Genomic DNA, 20,165 nt, shown 5'->3' on the forward strand with positions numbered 1-20,165 from the left:
ACATGACAGTGTGGGCTCTTTGTTTCGCAGGACAGGCCTGTAGTACCCCCCACTGGGACCCAGCTCTCCATATCAGCAAATAGATGGGTCACTGGAAATACATGATTGAGATTTCTGAACAAGGCATCATTCTCTTGTGTTGTACAGACCTGCACGCTGACCTGAAAGAAAGGGACACATGTTTTTACACGTGCTCATCGGCCACGTTACTGGCAATTGTCTCTGACTGCCCCCCCCACCCCAATACTTGGCAGAGAGGAGTGAGAGGGACCTGACTGATGTGCTGACCTTAATCTGGAGGTTTGTGCCGTTGCAGGCAGGGGTCGGTCTGGTCAGCCGTGCTCTACCGGCCTATTGTCCATCTGTGACGTGACATCAGCTGGAGAAGACCTGAAACAGAGTCGCCCTGCAGGGAGTGGAGGAGATTCAGGCTAATGACAATCCCAGAGAAGACGGCGTTCCTGAACTGTGAATGTGGTCTAATTCTGGACACTGTTCCAATAAGGTTCGAATGTTGTGAGCCAACGCCGCAGACTCGCCTGGTGTTTGTTATTTGACATGTTTAATGCTTCCGGCTCTTCCCCACATTCTTATTCATGTGAGTGGATCAGCATATATACCATACATCAATAGTGTAAACACTTTGCCTCGCCCTGCAGATGACGATGGTTGTTATTAAATAAATTCAAATGAATAAATAATATGTGGAGGAAGCGCTTGTGCTCAGATCCATAAATTACCTCTGCAGGCCCCCGCGCTATCCTCTGTGACACCGGTGTGACAGTGAGAGGCTCGTCTCCTATTACCTCTTTCTTATGCACTAGACTGACAAGTGGTGGTGGTGGTGGTGGTGGTGGGGGGTGCGGAGATAGGGGGTGGGAGGATAGACAAGCCCCTCGCTCTGAGTGCTAATGGATGATTGGCGGCAGGATAGGAGGCTTCAGTTGTCTCTTTCATCCTGGCCTGCTTTTGACCCAGAGAGCCAGCAGTAATCGGTCCGGCGGAGGGGTAATCATTCCCCGCGTGCAGACTCTGATAAGTTGGGACACCTTCCCCCGGCAGAGGAGGGAGCTCCCGCGGCCTCCGTGGTTATCGCTGTCCCCGGCTCCCCTTCAAGAGGCTGCGCTGCCTCCTCTGCCGGGCTCAAAGGCTCCATCAACAGCAGCTCTCCATCCACTTTCATCTGACAGAGCACATAAGCCGGTGAAAGGATGGGGGGGGGGTAAACTGGGTTCTATCTCTCAAATTGTGATCTTATGAATTCGATTTGGCCACTTTTAAAATGTAACCGCACAATTTGTTATTTTTCCCGTTTCCCCTTTCTGTGTTAATATCTGTGGCGATAAATTGCTTCGATTGACAGCCTCAATTTTTTTTTTAGTTGTTGTATGCGTCTGTATCTGTGATAAGGCAGCAAACCGTGGTCACCTGAAGGGGTCGTGAAGTGTGTGAGGCTCATCTTTCATGTAAGCTACTGTAGAGATTGTTTGGCTTTTTTCCCCTCTGGAAAATCCCTAATGTTTTGCTTGATTACATTTAGTTATGGTTTTCCTCCCATTTTTCAGAGGACTTCTTAAGCCTGCCAAGATTACTGTTTAATAGGGATGATATTGTGCCGGCTTTATTGGCTATTTGCAGCTGCGCTGCCGGTTCATTTAATAGCCCCATCGGTTGTTAAAGGGATTACACAGCTGCCACTCTCTGGTGTGTACAGTGGACCTGTGGAAAAAAAGAAAAAGGAGGCCACCTGAAATAAGAAAGAAGGAACCAAACATCATTTTCTGTAGCATTTCAAAAATGTGCGCTCACACATGCAAAGTTTGCCGACTACATTCAAATTGCCGCGGCTCCCCCACCCCTCCTTTGTGATCTGATGAGTTCCCATTCCATATCTAAGTGACCTTTAGAAGGCCAGAGGCACTACCCAACATTGATTAAATAAATTGATCCCCACACATTCAAAGGATATTAATTAGACATGGAAAACAAGTGAATGAACACAAATAGCTCTTAGTTTAAATGCAAATGCGTATTAAAGGCTGTGAGCAGTTCGAGAACACCCGGAAAGTTGAAGAACGTGGAGAAACTTTTGTAGCAGTCGCACAGAAATGAGGTCTGAGCATTTTTATTCATGAAAACGCTGACCGTGGTGGCTTCCTATTAAAATATGTCTGCGGCAAAAAGCAAATCAGCGTGATTGCGTAAGAATCAATACGAAGCCAGACAGAATGCGTCATCGTTGGGGTGCACGCCGAGGAGCGCCACTTTGCCGGTCTGTGACTCGTCAGTGTCGCGGCAGCTGCCGAACGGGTTCGAGTGGAGAGGGCAGAGTCGCAGCACACGTGCCAAAGCTAACAGCTGTTAACCACGCAACCTGCAGGCTATGAACCACAGCTCCCTTCATTGTCCGTCTCACTGCAGTTAAATATTCCTGGAGGAATTTGCTACTACAAGACCATACATAACGGGTGAGAACCCTTTACACCAATATTGCTCTCAAAAATTGGCAGCCTGAGAAGGCGGGACGTGAGGGATGCTTGAGAGCGGTACCCTATCCCTCTCAGCCCCCTGGGAGCCACTTGGCCAGCTTTCATCCACATAATTATAATAAATTTGACATTTCATAGATAATATTGATTTCTTTATTTTAGCATTTCACCATAGGTGACAGTCTAGTGTCAAGAATGAAATTTCTATTGATCTTCTGCGCATTAATCCCTCATGTGTATGTGATCATTTTTATAAGACCTTTTACTGCACATAAATCAATATTTCATATTTCCAGCCACGGCAGAGGAGATGTCATATTTGTAAACTGTGTCTTGACACTAGCAATCCCTTTCTTGTTCAGCTGCAACTGTGCAAGACCAGTCAATTTGGGGTGCTGGGAGCAGAGGCACGAGGGGGGGTGGGGAGCGGTGGGCTGGAGAATTTGTAGTCTGCGGCGTGGGCCCGGCTGGGAGGAGGCGAGACCTTCTGCAGAAATGCACTGCAGCACTGATGAGGAAGTATCATTTTTTACAATTAACAAGCTTTCAGAGTGATGACCGGGCGTTCATGATGAAAACAAACCGACAAATCCAAGCGATTAGGAGAGGATATTGAGATTTCTTTGCCGATTTCTTTTTATTCAAACATTTAAAAAGTACCGCTGGGTTAATGGAAATCAGTCAGCAAAGCGCCAGTTAGATTCAGGTTGTTTTTTTAATGCTTCCCAGCTTTTAACATGGTTTCACATGAACGAATCCCATTTTGCAAAGTGCGTTTCTTGATCTACATTGACGACTGATCGACTGTTGGAATTATTCCAGTTTCGGCAGAAATAAGGAATATTTCAAACGCTGTCGACGAGGATCTTTGCCTCCGAACTGTCAGAATAACTGATTTGTTTTCCCACAATAATTTGAAATAAGATTTCCCCTTCATACTGGAATGCAGCGCGGTAACATGACAATAGCCGTGGAGAATGCACAACTGTTTGGTGAAAAATATGAACACCTGAGTGTTGCAGACACCTGACCTTTTCCCAGTCTCCCTTAACATGTCCCTTCCATACAATCAGTGAGAGAGCGGTGCACAAGAAAGGCCAGTCCATTAAGGGAATATGCTAATTTTGCCATCCTCTTCTAATTGATGCCATTTTACCAAGTAAACAAGACTTCTGTCTACAATGGATGTGTTTCTGCCAGTTAAAAGGATATTTCAGATCGGCTTTTTCCTGTAATTTTCTCTCTGAGAGCTAGTGGTGTGCCATTATTGCAAATTATAAGCCTCTCCTTTTGAGGAGAGGTGCTATTCTTACTGTGTCTTTCTTCCTCCCCTCTCTTTAAAGGCCATCCACTATTTTTTGTCAGTCACTGGAGAATCTTCATTCACGTGAAAAGGTGTCGCTGCCTGACCGCCTGAGCATGATGACAGACGCCCGGTGGAAGTGTGAGTGACTGCCTGACACCGCCGCCGTTTTGTCAGCGATGTCAACAGCGCTCTGGCAGCTAACACAGTATTGTCCCGGACACTCTACAGGACAGCATCATAATATGAGGCGCGGACAGGACGTGATGCCTTATCTCCACAGCCTCGCCCCATCCTTCAGTCTTTCCCACAAGCCACGACTGAAGGTCTGCGAGGATCCCCGTTGCGCCCAGTTGCCCTGATTCATCTCTGCTGTCAGCCCAGTAATGCTGTATGAGCTTGTTCCTCCATTCAAGTAATGCTGATGAATCTGCTGTCCGGACGGTTTTCGCTGCACTTTGTTGGGGGGGCAGGAGGGGGGGGGACCCATTACAATGTGGGTTTAGGTCTGACCGTACACGATCAGTCCTCCTCCACAGAATTGTTCTATATTGAAAAGGCTATCGGTGCACATGCACGTGCGCCTGGGGGTGGGGGTGGGGTGCACGGCGGGGCTGGAGAGGTTGACTGGCACTAGGCGCTAAGCTGTCTCTCTAAGGAAAGGGCTGTTTAAAAGGCAGGAGCTGGCAGTGCAGCAGACCTCTCAGCTCCCTGTCTAAATACTGCTGCCGTCTGACTGACAGCGACGCAACAGCACACTGGCGTTCTCTTTCCAGCCACTCAGCGATCCTTTAACTGAAGGGGAAAATAAAAAAATTTAACATACAACTCAGAATAGAGTGTCACCTAATGCAGCGCTGCTGTCTTCAGAGCTCTTTAAATTGTTTAACATGACAAGCCGTCCTTTTGCTCCTCTGTGTGTGATCTGGCCTTGTCTCTCTCCAGGGCTGGCTCTTATAGAATTAATTAGAATGACTGGAAGAATCACTCCAACTTTGCATATTTGCACTGTAAGATATCCCTCATATATTAAACGATTCCTCTGTTTTTCCGAATAATTCAAGCTTATCCCTCCATAGTTTCAATTACTAAACCCAGAGGTAGCTTCATCTTTGATTTATTGTTATTTGTTCAGCAATTGCCCTTTCTAAATTCAATTTTTAGATATATAAAATGTTCTTTTCCCATACAAGGGACAAACAAGAGTCATCAACATGCTAAAAGAAAGACGTTGTAAATGTTGCAAAAGCGTAATAGCACAAAATTAACAATCTCTGTGGTTTGCTTGGATCCAATTAGAGGGATATCTTGCTATTTCATGATGCATTTAGGAATGACAAAGCACTGATATAAGTATTGATTTCCTTTTTTAACTCTAACCAAATAAACAATATGTATATGTATGTATTTGCCGGGAAATCAAATCAAAATACACATATTACATTGAGGGCCCTGGAAGACTGACAACAATTGAATTTGTCAGTCAAAAATTTCGTTAAGGAGTTAAAGATCTTTGATCTACCAGTGAGCTGCAGATATTTATGCCTCTCTCCTGCTCCTACATTCCAGTGAGACAGTCATATTCACCCTTCCGTTTTTACATTTGCTCTCTTTTTGTGTGCATGTTTCCATCTTCCATTAGAGAACATTTATGGTTGTGCACTTTTTGGTCGATGCCTGCGTGTTTTTGCCAGTGTGAGTATCTCCAAGCGGCGTAGAGGGAGCAGGGGAAACGATAGCCATGTTTGTGGATTAATAACTATTAATTCTCCTTTTGACTGTAATTGATGCTTAAATCTCTGCTCTCCTCCTCCTCTCGGCAGACCTCTTGTGCCCCCGTCAATTCCGTCCTTCTAATAAGGGCATTATTCCGAGGGATTTCATGCATTCTGATAAATCAAATTAGAAAGCCGCTGACTTAGATAGATTGCAGCGAGTAATTAGAGAATCCTCGATGCCTTCCCCTCTGCCACTCATTCGCTGGACTCTTTGTTATCTACCTATCTGGGCGCAGCATGAGGTGGTGTGTGTTTGCATCACTTTTCCCTCTTAAAATTCCTTCCTGATGTCACCGGAGAGACAGTTCCTGGACCATATCTTGTCACCCAGGCTTGCTCACCACCCAACGGACAGCGCAGTGGGACAGCCGTTAATTGGAGCAACTTGGGTTGATGAGTACCCACGTGTGTGTCAGTGACACGCAAGAACAAGGAGACGGGCTGACATGTGGAGACAGGGGACACCCTAGACTGGACTGGGCCACCCCCCCCCCCCCCACTCACTTGCATTTACACACATGCATACACGCTTGCACGCACCTCCGCGGGCCCCCTCGCCCTCTCCTCTTGCCCTCTGGAAACAACACCATGTTCCCGATACTGAGTCAGCGGTCACTATCTGTGTCAGCGGGGCGGCCTTGTTCGCACAGATGTTGGAAGCACTTGTGTGTATGCGTGCACGTGTATGTGCACCTCGTCAGTCTGTTTAGAAAATCAATATAGCAATTGTAATTTTGACAGAGGCACAGCCCTTAAAAGCCGCAGTTAGCAGATAGAATCTGGTAGAATGTTTGGCTTCATATAATAATATTTTTGTGCCACAGTGCATTTATCATCCGAATAAACAGTCGCCATCGTAGCTGACTGTTTATCTTAGCTGACTGTTTATCGTAGCTGACTGTTTATTTCAGTGCACACGTGATCATTCTCCAGCCGAAGAATTCTGCAGACAGCTGATGTGAGAGTAATATGAAGATCATTTAAGTTCTTCGTCAGCAACTTTCACATGTATGTGTGTTATTTCTACTCTCCTCGCGTCACCGTGATATTTCATTTATCCATCCGTCCATCCATCCATCCATCCATCCATCCATCCATCCATCCATCCATCCATCCATCCATCCATCCATCCATCCATCCATCCATCCATCAACCCACCCATCTCCCAGGGGTATAAATATACCCTCAACCCGCCAGACCATCACAGGGCACACGCACGCACACACACACACACGCCCGCGCGCGCACACACCTTCACTCACACCCTAGAGATCACACACATACTCACACACATACAGATCATACATGATATAAAGGAAAATGATTAGTTATATCACAGACCAAGTGTCAAACATTTGTATTGTTTCTTATTCCTCACGTTGTTTCTTAGTGATAAATGTGTTTTTTATTTAAAAATGACCAATCGTTTTTACTGCTCACAACTCAAAGTTGCCTTTTAAAACATTCGTCAGGAACTGTGGTCAGACCAGGTTAAATGAAATACAGGATCTGATATTAAACTGTTAAATGTTAACTTTGTTATGCACAAAAACAGCTCCTTCCTTTCTGTTTCTACACAGGCAACACCACCACTTTTAGGACGTCACTTCCTGTCAGTCATGATCGTCACCTGATCACCACACCAGGGTGTTTAGCATATGACAGACTTTAAGAAGTTACAGACAATTTCAAATTTGAAGCTAGATAATTCAATGTGTTTCTAATTAATTAGTAATGCGACACTCATGTTTCAGAGTACTGTTTCCAATTTTGACAAAGGAACATTTGTAATACATTAATACAACCTGAGGCCAGGTATTCCAGTAAAACCCTTTTTTCCCCACCTGTGTGATATTTTTTTCTATTGTTTTTTTAAAGTGTTTGTCTGAGTGAAATCGGTCCGTAGGCCGGGCCCAGATCTGTGTACTCCACAATCATCCTGCACTCCACAGTCCTGACAGCTGCACTTCTTCCTGATCTAGCGCGTGCCCTCTGTGACATTTCTCTTCCTTTCCATTCCACTTTCTCTGCACCCCCATCACCAACCAGCCTGACAGAGTTCACTTTTCTCCTTTAGAAGGATGAATGAAGATAAAAAGCAAGGCAAAATGGCGCACCGGAGGCACGGCTGGCTTTGATGCATGATGGGACTTTGGCCCTCTCCTTCCAAAGCCCTCTAATGGAGAGCTGCGCTCTGCTCCCAGTGACATTGTCAAGACATCAGGAACGGCTGATTACGGTGCTAAATATTGATCTCTGCCTCACACGCGTCAAAATTCCCCCACCCTTTAATTAGAATTTCCCCTTCGTGCTATACAGGAACTAACCGAATATATTAGAGGACTTCATGAGGAGGAGGGGAGCGCCACGCGTGGGGCATAATTGTGACCTCTTGTCTTGCTTCTTTCCTCCAGAGTTTTGAGATGACTCCCGACTGTCTGTTTAACGCTCCCAGCTGCTGTGATAATCAGACTTATTTTCTCTGTCTTATCAAAGGATGATCGGGTTGGCATTCCCCTCTCCTGCCCCTCTGCCTCATAACCCTCCTACTTCCCCTTTTTATATAATTCGTTTCTCATGTACCAACCTGTCTTAAAACAAAACCGTGCGGAGCCATTTTTTTCCCATTTTGCTCTATTTTAAATTTTTTTAAAATGAAGTGATTTGTGAATAATCTTAAATCAACCCTCATTAAAAATGTTGTTGGGTCATCTTAGAAGTAGTAAATTATTATTTAGCAGGAGCAGAAATAATGGGTTTAATGGCACCATCAAGCACCATCAAAGTTGCCAGCCGGCAGTTTTGGTCAAAGATTTAAGTGTTATTTATCAGTTGTGATGTATAGATCACATACGGCTATTTGGGGGTTTTACTTTGTCAATGCTAAATCAAAGAAAAGGGTCTAATATGAGCGCCTGCATCCTGGAAATTGCATTTTTAAAATCTTTATGTATTTGACCGATGGCTGCAAAAGCTCTCTTTGCCTTCCAGTTTTGTCCAGCTCTGAATTACTTTGCCCTTTCCCAGCACTCCTCCTCCATTTTTTCTTTATTTCTTTTTTTTTGGTTAGGAGGTACTAGTTATTATTGCCGGAGCCTCGCCGTCAGCCGGGTTTTGGTGGGAGCCGAGTGCCACGAGGTGCCTTTTTCTATTTGTTTGTTTCATGCTACGCTGCACCAGCCGCTGACCTGTGGTAGCCATGTCGTGCACGAGGCGGGCAGGTCCATCCAATCAAAAGGAGGATGAAAATTAACACCAATTTTACCATTCCGGGAAAGAGGCTGCGGTAAATGTGACTTCTTTGGAAGCTTTTCTTCCACAGTTTGCACAAAGACAGCTTTTTAAAACTCACTTTTTTTTATTCTTGCGGAGGGATATTCTAATACCGCCGGTTTGTTTTTTGTTTTTCTTTTCACAGTGAATTCAATCTGATCCCCCATACTTCCGTGCATGCAATATTCATAGTTGATCCATTGACTGCTATTCAAGCGGGAACTATTTGAAGAGGGAAAGTTCATGTGCATTTTTGATGGATTGTGCATGTCTTTGCCTACTCTATATGGATAGAGAGCTTGTTTGAAGGTCAGTGATTCTCTTCAGTCGGAGCATTCCTTTTTGGTGGGGAAGAATATCTTCAGTCTTCACTCCATATTTTTCAAGCTCTTGTAGGATGACTAGGTTGGATGACCTTGAATCCTGGTGGAGATGAATCTCTTTGAGGCTCCCCTCTCTCTTTTCTCTGCCTGATAGCAACCATCTCTCATCTGACTTTTCATCTAAAATATCCACTTTTCCCTCATCTCAACCTTTTCAGGTCTTTGATATTTCTGACTCGCTCTGATTGCGATACACTCGCATCGTTTATTCCTCTGCTGTGACGAGTTACTGTACTCGCCAATATCATCACCCAGTTTGCACACATGCATTAATAAAGTATATAAAATGTGTGTGTGTTTTCCTGTTTGCACGAAGGTTCGGTGCATGGAGGGCTGGCAGGTGCATCGCTGCAGCAGCCTCTGTCTGGCTTGACATGTGTGTGTTCCTAATCTCCCACTGATACGACAAAGCTGTGTGGGAGCCTGGGCTGCATCTCCACTGTCCCCCCTCCACCCCCCCCCCCCCCCCCCACACACACACACACACCCCTCCCCCACTCTCTTTTGTCTGACACACATCATACGACCCTCTTCCCTCTTGACCCCTGAAGAAGGAACAATTCTACCCTCTCAAAATAAATGTGTACTTATTCTGGATGTGTAAAATGGATACTTGATCAAAATGAGCACATGTAGCTTTCTTTTTTGTAAGTATTTATAAATGCTTGGATTAGTAGATAACCTATAGTAACAAAAGAAGCACAGCTGCCTGCAGGTAGGGGTGGGGGAGAATTTTATTTTGGTACAGGGTTTGTAAAAACAGATTTATATATATATATATATATATAATATATATATATATATATATATATATATATATTTTTTTTAACAGCAAAACATTGCTGCACTTGAATCATTTTATAGCCATAACATTAGAAACCAGATGTTGAAGCTTTAAAATGATTTAAATGCCATACCTTTTGCAGAATTCTCTATTTGTCTAACAGAAATTCAGACATTTTTTAAATTTTAAGTATAAAACAACAGCATGAAACCCTATTTGAGAAAAGTGAGCATTAAAGACTTGAATCTTCAAAAATGCATCACCTTGTCAGCTTATTTATGTTGCTTTTACATGCATTCATATATATAACCTTTCAGTAGGGCATGAGTGTTGTCACACATATTTTCAACAATTCATCCACTAGAGGGCCTTCAGCAGCACCGCCAGTTTGTCATGTGACTTGTGGTCGACTCCATCCAGTCTTCTCCAGTCGTCCACCTTTAATTTGAAGCTGCACAGCTCACCTCCACATTCTACCTGCTCTCCACCCAGCGCTTCCCTCTGCACAACTTACCTCAGAGTAATTCCTTCTTTTGCCAAATGATTCTTCTTTGCAGTTATTTGGCTGTGTTGTTTGAACTGATGGGCGACTTTTACTCCACACTGCCCTGGGATTTATGGAGGTACTGCATCCCTGTTGTGTCTGTCGATTTGGAAAATTACAGGAGTTTTAGTATTTTAAATCTATACAGCAGCAGGGTTTAAAGGGGGTCCCATCATTTATTGATATTATATAAAACATAACATTTACCATTACAGCTAGTAAACACATAAAAGGGCCTTTGTACCCCGGAGCCTTAAAGTACCGAGACGTGTTGCCTTTTTTAGGTGTTTCCAGGAAACACTATAGTTTTAACCTTGGTGCAAACTGTCTCTAAGTGTGTCTCGACTGAAGCCTTTGACAGTGACGGTTCTGCCTTGGGTCTTCTTTAATTGTGTGTATGATGGAGCAGACATGGGTTCTATACCGCTGGGTCAGTACCTGAAGGTCTTGGCTACAACAACATCCTCTAAACCTAAACCTGCTTTTTTATCAACATTAATTCAGCAACCAAGATAGAAAAAGGAATGAATGTACCTGCGGTGTTTATCAAGTAAGACACACGCGCGCACACATACAATTTGACCCGAACCTTGCACCGATTACATGTGCATGGGTGTGTTTAATGTGTTTCCCTTCACATGGAGGAGCAGCAAAAACCATAACACAGGATGAGGGCATATTCTTGTGGGAAGCGAGCCAGTGCGCTCGACCGTGCTGACATTTTACACACTGACATCAGATGGGAGGGAGCGTCTGCAGCCCTGCGTTTAGGCACACCATCATACAGGAAGGTGTAAACAAGCACACTGCTTGCTTTGTTTTTTTTAATAAAAAATGCGTATTAACACTAACAGTGTTCTGAATATCACGACTGAATGGGATGCTAATGCTGATGGAAGGTGTGCTGTGATTCTCAGAGAGGCCTGATGCTCCTGACTGCATGATGCACGCGTCATTGGAAGCCGTGAGTTTTTACAGTGTGATCGCCCAGTGCCCTCACGCCTCGCCCTAGAGAACTAATGCATCATTTGAGACTCATACAATTCACTGCATCCTGCTGGCTCCAACCAGTCTGATAGGGGCATTTTTCACCACTTGGAAACATGCACCGTGTGTCCGATCCCTCGTGCTTTAATGTGTCCTCCATTACCATCAGGCATTTATGCCTGTTTTTTCTACTTCAGTAACCACTGAGCACCGGCTTCATTAAAACTAATTGAATCGGAAACGTGTCTGCCCGAGGAAACATTAACTCATTCTATCAAGGAAATTCCCGATTTCATTTTGTCAATAAGGTCAAAGGAGCCGGCCTGCGTGTTCAATACTGATACATTCTGTGGCCGTACACTCAAACCGTTGGCCTCTTTAATTCCAGCTGCGTCCACCCATTGTCAGCAGGGAAAACCCGACTCCAACTCTTGTGGTTTGCACCCATTCGATAACACTAAAATCTCTAAATCTATCATTTCCCACAGCAAGCCGATCTGCTGTCCAACATAAGCTCGCGCCGCCTTCATTGAATTATTAATTTCTTGTAGTTAGCACGACTGCTCCGCGCTGGCGGTCTGGGCGGCCACTGTTGAAACAGTGATTTGATGGCGCCCGTCGAAAATCAATGTGCAATAACGGAGCGTACACAGCTGTTTAATACGAGGTAAATATTTATGAGTGATCTGACGAGGCATCAGGGCCAGTCAGTCTTCTTTGAAAGGATCCGTGCGAATGATTAACCTCATTTTAGTGGTGCTGTCTGGGCTGGTAATGGCCATTAGAGCTAAGAAGGAGTGAGGCCTTTGATTTTTGGCTCCTCATCATTCACAGCTTGTCGCATCCCTTCATCCCTCATACATGGCTGCTGAATTGATTGTCTGTTTAGCCCTATGAATGATAAAGCTGCTCTGGGCCACAGGCTGAGAGGGACAGACACGGCTGGCTTCCATCTATATGCAAGGTGCTTTTCCCTCCCTGCCTCGCCACCTGGAAATCTGCTTTTTGCATTATTTATTGGACGATCATCGGCATTTCAATATGGTAAATCAAATAGTCACAGTAATACAACTATAGGTGGTGGTATCCAAAGAGAGCCGCTGCTCAGCTCATTATTCATTCATTTTGTTTGGAGCGAGAGTCGGGAAGGGCCATGAGCTTCACAAGTTGTGTAATCAGTGTGTTTTACTGCCGCGGCCGAGCGGCGGCCTGCCTGAAAGGAGGGAAAGGTAACATGGAGAGCATGGGGGGCGGTGAGGTAGAACAAAAGGGTGGAATTTGAAATGATAAAGATCAACAAGATGTGTGAATGTGAAAAACAAAGAGCAGAATTTTGCTACCATCTTCTCTCCCATGTGTGGAATTCAAAAAGTTGATATGTTTTGTCAAAAGAAAAGCATGTCTAACATCGCTCTTTCTACTCTAATCGCATCCTCCTGTCAGGACAACAATAAAAACCAAATCAGATTTGTGGATTTTCAGGAAATGAGCAGTGGAAAACGTGCACGGCTCACATAATGCACAGGTTCCAGATAATATCGGCATGGAGACAGCGAACCAAACGCACCCATGGCGGAGCTGCGGCACCCTTAACCCACCGTGCAACATGTGTGGAAGCCTGTCAGCTTACATCCCTGACTGAGGCAGAAGTGCTGCAATGTGCAGCTGTGCATGCATCATAATCCCTGATCATCGCAGTGTGCAGCATCTGCATGTGGTCACATCTAATGGTTCGGATGGGAAGCTTCATTATTTGGCTCTTTGTCAGAAGCCGCTCTCCTTGTTGCCAGGCTGATGATTTTTCTCTCTCCATCCACTGCCAGTGGAGGACAAGAAAAATGAAGTTATGGGCTGTTAATGAATGCACACTCCAGTCCTCCAGCACACATAATCATGCCCAGACACTGGCACAAGCCGCTGCTTGTGCCATGATCCATTGTGTGATGACAGACATGTTTTAAACCTAACTGTACTTTGAGTCAATAGAAAGAACTTGTGACATTGTAGTGCAGCCTTTCAGTAGAGCCGTTAAATGTCAGCAAACTGGTTCTGAGTGTAATCCCAATTTGCCTTGGAATTAGCACTTTACAGTGAAGATCTAATTATTTAGACAATTTATTGCCTGCTGCTAATATTTCTCAAAATAAGCTGTTCCCTTCATCTCGATCATGTGATAAATGTGGAATCAGCGCGGATAAGTCGCAGACATGCCTCACAGCCCCGCGTCACTTCTCCGTTCTGACGGAGTGAAAAGAAGCGCTTGTGACAGCGGCGCGGCTCTGTTGCGCGCACACAGCCGCCGCCTCTCTGACGCGCGTCTCCGGACGGCGATCATTTCAGGGACACGGATAAGCAAAGGTGGCCAGATATTTTTTTTTATCCTCTTCTCAATCGATTTTGCCTACATTAAACAGAACTTTTTATCCGAGTGAACGTGATCGCCACGACTCTCCGGGGGTTGAGATGACGCTCTTAATAAAGCACTAAAGCAACTCTTACTTTTGTCTTTTCATTTTCAGAATGTTTGGTCATCATCCCACCGGTCTGATGCACGTTAGATGAACGCACAGATGCAGCGTGATGATGATGATGATGGTGATGATGATGATGATGATGATGATGATGATGATGATGATGATGATGATGAGAAGGTGCCGCCTGCGCGCAACCATGATCCATATCTCATCCTGAAAATCAAGATTCGCGAGGGAATAATTTCCGCTGGATTTTAGCAACAGTTGAGATTTTGAGATGTGTTGGAATTGAATATTATGGTCTGGTGTAACGTCGGCAAAGGAACAGTAATTTATTTGATCAGACGGCGCGAAGGCATCTGTGTATCCATAGAAATAGAGAGGGAATATATTTGAATTAATTGTCACAGCAAAGGGGAAAAAAGAGCTTCTCTCTCCAGCGCGGTTTTATTACACCGTCGGAACATAGGAAAAAGTTTTTGCTATTTTTAAAATGTAAATTTTCGGGACTGAGGTGAAGAAGATAAACTTTTAGATTTAATCAATCGTCGAGTTAATTCCGGGATTTCAAAATAGACCAAATGAAATGAATCAAGACCGAAACTGTCACATCTATTTTTACATATTAAATGTTAGAAATATAACGAGACGTGTCGGGGGGAGTGTGAGGGCGTTTCAGGAATTTCACCTGAAGTAAAGTTCTGATTATGGAAATGATCCTTGTGTACGGTGTATGTTTATATCACAACACTATAACCACTAAATAAAGCAGGCATTAGGCCTGATGTTATTACGACGGTTTTTACTTTTTTACTGGTGGCCCGGGTTTAATTTTCCAAAATTAGAAAGTTTGGGAAAATCACATGACTGATGGCGGTATTTGGAAAAAAAAATCTCTATATATATTAAAACATTTTTGAAACTAAAGACTAATTAAGGTAAGTTTGAATTTGCCATGCACCAATCAGACGGATGTGATTAAAAAGACCGATTGATTTAAGAAAAATTACCTAGAAAAGAATAGATTTGTACGTTTTATTTGTAAACATTAAATAATTCTTTCTCTCTAAAGTGTTTGAATTCGGCACCAAAATGCGTTACAGAAGTTGTGGTAGAAGCACAGCGTGATGTCAAAGACGTGGGCCTGCGTCGCCCACCCGGGATACTGGCACTTTCCCAGTTCCGGACGCGTTAACCCAAAACTACCTGCAGCCGTTTCGAGGACATGGAACATAGACAACGGGCTCAGCAGAAACTTGGGTGGTTGGAGATCGTTTAAATTGCACCATGCTTAGTGTAGCTCTCGGCAATAGAAATAATAAATATATAGAAACGTTTATATTGAACAGCAACAATACTTACAGCACATACAAACAAGGAATGTCTGACAGTTTTACAAACACCATGGGTCCCTCATTATTTTTTTTTTATACACGTGAGATATTTTTCCACATATGCGTCATACATAAAAGGAGTGCCTTAACTACGAATCTGTATCAAATCTAGCAGACTACATAGTGTCCGGTATATATCATATATAGACATCACCTCAGCAAGTGCCTATAAAAGAAAAGAGAAGAAAGGAACTGAACCCAGAACATGCGTAATCTTTTCTGGAGACTTTGGGGGGGATCCTGTCAGAAACACAGAGGCACGAATCAGAAAAGAAAGGAAAGGAAAATTAAATCTTCTCATTGTAACAAACTTTTTACACGTTATAAACCCATCATTATCTATAATAATGTACAGTGTAAGTGTGTGCGCGCGCTCCTTTGTGTTCTCATATATCTATATATAAATGGAATTTATTACATCTGAGTATGCAGAACCGTGGTCAGTAATGTTAAATAAACAGTGGGGACAGGTTCACTTCCTTAGCTGAGCCCTTCGACTCGTTTGGCCGAATGACTTAAATGATCGAACTTTCAGTTCTTGTTATTTTTCTTCCTTCTTTCATTATTTAAGGGGGGGGGGGGGGTTTATTGGCCTACCGGCGCTTGTAAATGTTCGGATATTGTTTTGTTTTTGTTTTTAAAAAAGGAAAAATCTGCCAAAGTCGGACTCAAAACAGTCTTTTTTTGGAAGTTCGTCGCAGGTCTCTCCCGCCGAGCCGGACTCAGAAGGGAAGGGTGTCGAGGAACAGTTTGTCAATTATTGCTGGCGGAGGGACTAGATCTTCTAGTTTTAGGTAAAAGATACGCTGCAGACCTTGAGTACATAGTGTGCGCAGTTCAGGGAGCTTTCCCAAGAGTTTTGACAGGTAGTTGGGACGATTCAATCCGCCGCCATTGAATGTCACTTGATCTTTGAGGCAGTTGACGATCTTGTTTTGGAGATCCTCGACTCTCTTGGGCTCCTTCAGCCCGTGTCGCTCTGCAATTGAAACAGAAACGCATGAAATGAATTGAATCCCCCTTTAAATCCTATGTTTGCGGATGATTTTACGCACCTGTTACCATGGCCAGGGCTGCGATGCAGGAGAAGGCTGAGATGTCGATGCTCATGCTCTGCAGACTGGACGAAAACTCCACGATCGCGTCCACCCACTCGCCAAACCCGCGCACGCACTGTAGCCTGTGCAACACCACTCCATTACAAAAAATAAGTTTGCCTTCTATCGGGTTGGACCTGCAATTAAAGAGAAAACGTCGTTAATTAGGCTCAGCAGTTAAACGGCTTTATTATTATTATTCGGCAGCTAATAAAACTCTGAGCAATGAAGCTTGAAGGGCTGAGATTATAATTACGCAACCACTTGATAGTTTTGTTTAATCATCGTCTGGCTCACCTGTACGAGAGCCGCAGCACGAAAACCTCCAGGAAGGCCGATTCAAAGAGCAGATCCTGGTCCTGCTTCGGCAGGTCAGAGAAGCCGGGAATCTTCTCCGCCCAGCCCCGGATGATCTCCATGGAGCCCGTCAGCAGGTCGTAGAACTGCTGGATGTGTTGAGTGTTGTCTCCAGCCATTTGGTAGTCAGGGCTAGCCTGGAACTGGAATTTCATTTAAACGGCGTCTTAATGAGGTCCTTTAAAATATATAATCCGTGAAATTGCAAATGTTCCTAGCATTTTTTTCTAAGACGGAAAGGCTCCTTCTTTTTCTATTAAAACCACGTCTTCTTTTTTTTTTTTTATCAAGTTCTCTATTTCAACTTAATTTACTTATGAGAAATGTGCGACATTAAACGCCCGCGACGCCGCGAATCCAATGAGACATTTGGGAAAACTTTCATGACATTAAATAGTTCGCTGAAAGACGGGTTCAATTAAAAGGGCCATCAATCCTGTTTTCAAACGGAATGAAACAAATTTCTTTCTTTTCTTCTCCGTGTGTGCGCGCGTGTGTTTTATCTTGCGCTTACTCTGGAGTAGTCCAAGGCAGACATGGATGGATTGGAGTCCACATGGGCCCTGACGAGCGCGCTTATGAGGCTCACCGGCGGCGAGGGTGGAGAAGGCTCCTGGGGACTTTTGGGTTTGGATGGGAGGCGTCCTCTCCGACCTTTGAGACTATCCGTTCGGACAACTCGATTTAGAAAAAAAGTTCAAAATAAATCATTCATATACATCCAACTGGTGGTGCGTAATATGAATTATGGCTTCAGTGACAGGCGCTCTGCCGTCATGTGGCTGAAATATAAATGATCCAAATGAATTGAAGGCTTACCTTCTCTCACCATTCCGACAACAAGGCACTTCTGGAAGCGGCAGAACTGGCAGCGGTTTCTTCTGCGTTTGTCAACAGGACAGTTTTTATTTGCTAAACAGACGTATTTTGCGTTTTTCTGGACGGTGCGCTGCAAAAAAAAAGAACCACTGTCAACGCTGGCCCAAAGATTTCTAAACAAGTGGTGGAAAATATTTTGTCGTGACGCTATTCTGCATAATTATAGGCAGCAAATATTCAGATATTGCATTAAAGATCAGCAGTATGTTTGTAATTGTTTCCGTCAGGTAGACTTATTCGTGGTTGCTGGGGGTGTGTAGCAGCAATGTTCCGAGCAGTCCGCAGAGGGAATCAAATTTTCTCAAATGAGTCTTTTTATTCAATTCCTAAATCCGCGGTAGGTGTAATAATACAATACGCGGTAGGTGTAATAAGTCAAACATCTCTCCTAACAGTACAGCTCTTTCATGGCTGCTGTCATCTCAGCCCACCTTGAAAAATCCTTTGCAGCCCTCGCAGGTTCTCACTCCATAATGCTGGCAGGCTGCGTTGTCTCCACATACCGCGCACACGCCCTCGTTAGACGGAGATCCTCGGGACGGGGGCGATGGCACTTGGCTGTCCACCAGCTGGTGCCCGTGTCCGAGCTGCAGGGAGTGAGGGAAGGCCAGACCAGCCTGCTTCCGGATGGCGCTGGGCACCGCAAAGCTCTGACCGTCCAGGCCGCGGTGCACGCCGGGGTTGTCGTGGTTCATGGAGACGTGCAGCGGCCCGTCGAACCGCATCTGACAGCTGGAAACGGGAGTGCCGGGCGGGGACTGCTTGAAGGAGAAGAGCGAAAGCCGCGATACCGGATTCTTTCGCTGGTCCATCATGTGAGACGTGGCCGCCACATAGTTTTGATGGAAAGTGTGGAGAGAGCCAGGGTCCTCCCACATGTGATTAGGCTGAACCTGGAAGTTTGGCGTGCTCGGGGCATGAGGCGAGGAGGGTTTGAAGTACATAGGCCCAGAGTGAGCCATCATTTCTTCCGACTGGGGAGGCAGGTGACCCTGCTGATGGTAGCTGTGCATCTGGACGTCCTCCACCTTGATCGAGGACTGCTCTCCAGAATGCGGCACCTGATAGAGACAGGGCGGTTTGACGTCGTAACCGGTGTTATAGTTGTCCATGAATGTGCTGAAACTCGGGAGAGAAGTCGTGGCTGTGATCTCAGTGTTGGTCAAGTCCATGCTAAACTTAACAAACTCGGGGGTTAGGAAGTCGCAGCTGTACTCTCCCGCGGTGTGGTAGCTGTAGCTCTGGGAAGCAGGACTAGCTCCTTGAGGTGATGATCCATACTGAGCCTGAACGCAGGGCATGGCTGGAAAACAGCAGAATTGCTTCAATAAATGTTCACACGGCGAGGAGAAAAGTTTGAATTGTGATGCGCACACGGCGTGGATGTGCTCTGAGATGTGTTTTAAGAAATGTTTAGCTTTATACTAAAGCGATGTGGAATCCACTAACAGTTTTGCGTTTGTTAATATTTTTTTTGAAATCCTACCTCAAGTCTTCTGACAGTTTTTCGGTGACACTTGAATCGGGTATTGCCAGCAGTTGTTAGGGTGTCAGGATTCAAGAATGCGCCTCTTTTCTGGATCTTCCCCTATAAAACACACCACTGTGACATTTACTATAAATCTGAAATTAAAGTCATCTCTCGGAAGACATTGAAACTGCACGGTCATTAAAACAAACCCCACGCCTTGTTTGGACGCTTTGAAGAAATTCTCAAAATAAATTAGAATATAGAAAGAAAACACTATTAGTGTTTCTCTATTATTGAAGGTGTTGGATCTTTACCCCGTGTCCAACTTTGCGGAGACGGCAACTTGTCTGGAAATCAGAGCCAACTATCCTTTAAAGACCCGCAGCGCGCACAGATCTGCCTGGTCTCACTAACGTTCTGCTCTAGATAAAACCACGTAATCAAAAATAAAACAAGAAGAGAAGGCTCAAAAGCGCAAAGGCACACGGCGAGATTGCGCGTCATAAATAAAGAAAAGGAGCAATCGTACCTTTATCACATCAGGATCGTGACTTTCAATCCATGCAATAAGCATGCAGTGGGGGGTCATCAATTTCGGTAAAAGCTCCAAACCATGAGCGCCGGTACCCAACAATGCCAGGCAGGCAAACCGCGTAACTCTGTGCACTGACAGCGACGCGAGCTTCGACTACCCAGACTGGCCAATGTGGCTTTGTTTATGTGAGCTCCGGCTACCGTGGCCCACGTGCTTCGCGGCACGACGTCATCGGCGTCGACACCGGCGACGACCAATCCGCTTGGGAACATTCTCCAGCCTCATTTTTTTCTGGTGAGTAGCCTGCGTTTGTCTTGTGGTATGTGGTCTGTGTTGTTTCCCACATGGATTGGAGCAGAGATGGAGTGCAGCGCAACACTCGCTCCGCGCTCACTTCATGTACTCAGAGAATTCGAG

General features: G+C 44.8%; 1 protein-coding gene and 1 long non-coding RNA gene across 4 annotated transcripts; one reads left to right on the forward strand and one right to left on the reverse strand.

Annotated features, from left to right (window-relative positions):
• The first annotated feature begins 3,939 nt into the window (after positions 1–3,939).
• LOC130534390 (uncharacterized) lies at positions 3,940–7,413 on the forward strand. Its single transcript, XR_008952895.1, has 2 exons — positions 3,940–4,183; positions 7,151–7,413. It is a non-coding gene; the product is annotated as an uncharacterized LOC130534390 (long non-coding RNA).
• A 7,858-nt stretch (positions 7,414–15,271) lies between these two features.
• Positions 15,272–19,909, reverse strand: nr4a2a (nuclear receptor subfamily 4, group A, member 2a). 3 transcript variants are annotated; one of them, XM_057048419.1, is made up of 9 exons: positions 19,743–19,909; positions 19,229–19,330; positions 18,174–19,045; positions 17,683–17,812; positions 17,378–17,541; positions 16,804–17,006; positions 16,465–16,643; positions 16,224–16,388; positions 15,272–15,649 (listed from the first exon to the last, which is right to left on the reverse strand). In XM_057048419.1, the coding sequence occupies exons 3-9, from the start codon at positions 19,041–19,043 to the stop codon at positions 15,576–15,578; spliced, it is 1,785 nt and encodes a 594-aa protein (XP_056904399.1). In that variant the 5' UTR covers positions 19,044–19,045; positions 19,229–19,330; positions 19,743–19,909; the 3' UTR covers positions 15,272–15,575. The 3 variants fall into 3 exon arrangements, with proteins under 3 accessions (XP_056904399.1, XP_056904382.1, XP_056904390.1); XM_057048402.1 differs by having other exon boundaries at positions 15,272–16,388; XM_057048410.1 differs by having other exon boundaries at positions 15,272–16,388; positions 19,229–19,345.
• Between the last annotated feature and the right edge of the window lie 256 nt (positions 19,910–20,165).

Source organism: Takifugu flavidus, chromosome 1, assembly GCF_003711565.1.
Source record: "Takifugu flavidus isolate HTHZ2018 chromosome 1, ASM371156v2, whole genome shotgun sequence".
NCBI classification, from domain to species: Eukaryota; Metazoa; Chordata; class Actinopteri; order Tetraodontiformes; family Tetraodontidae; genus Takifugu; species Takifugu flavidus.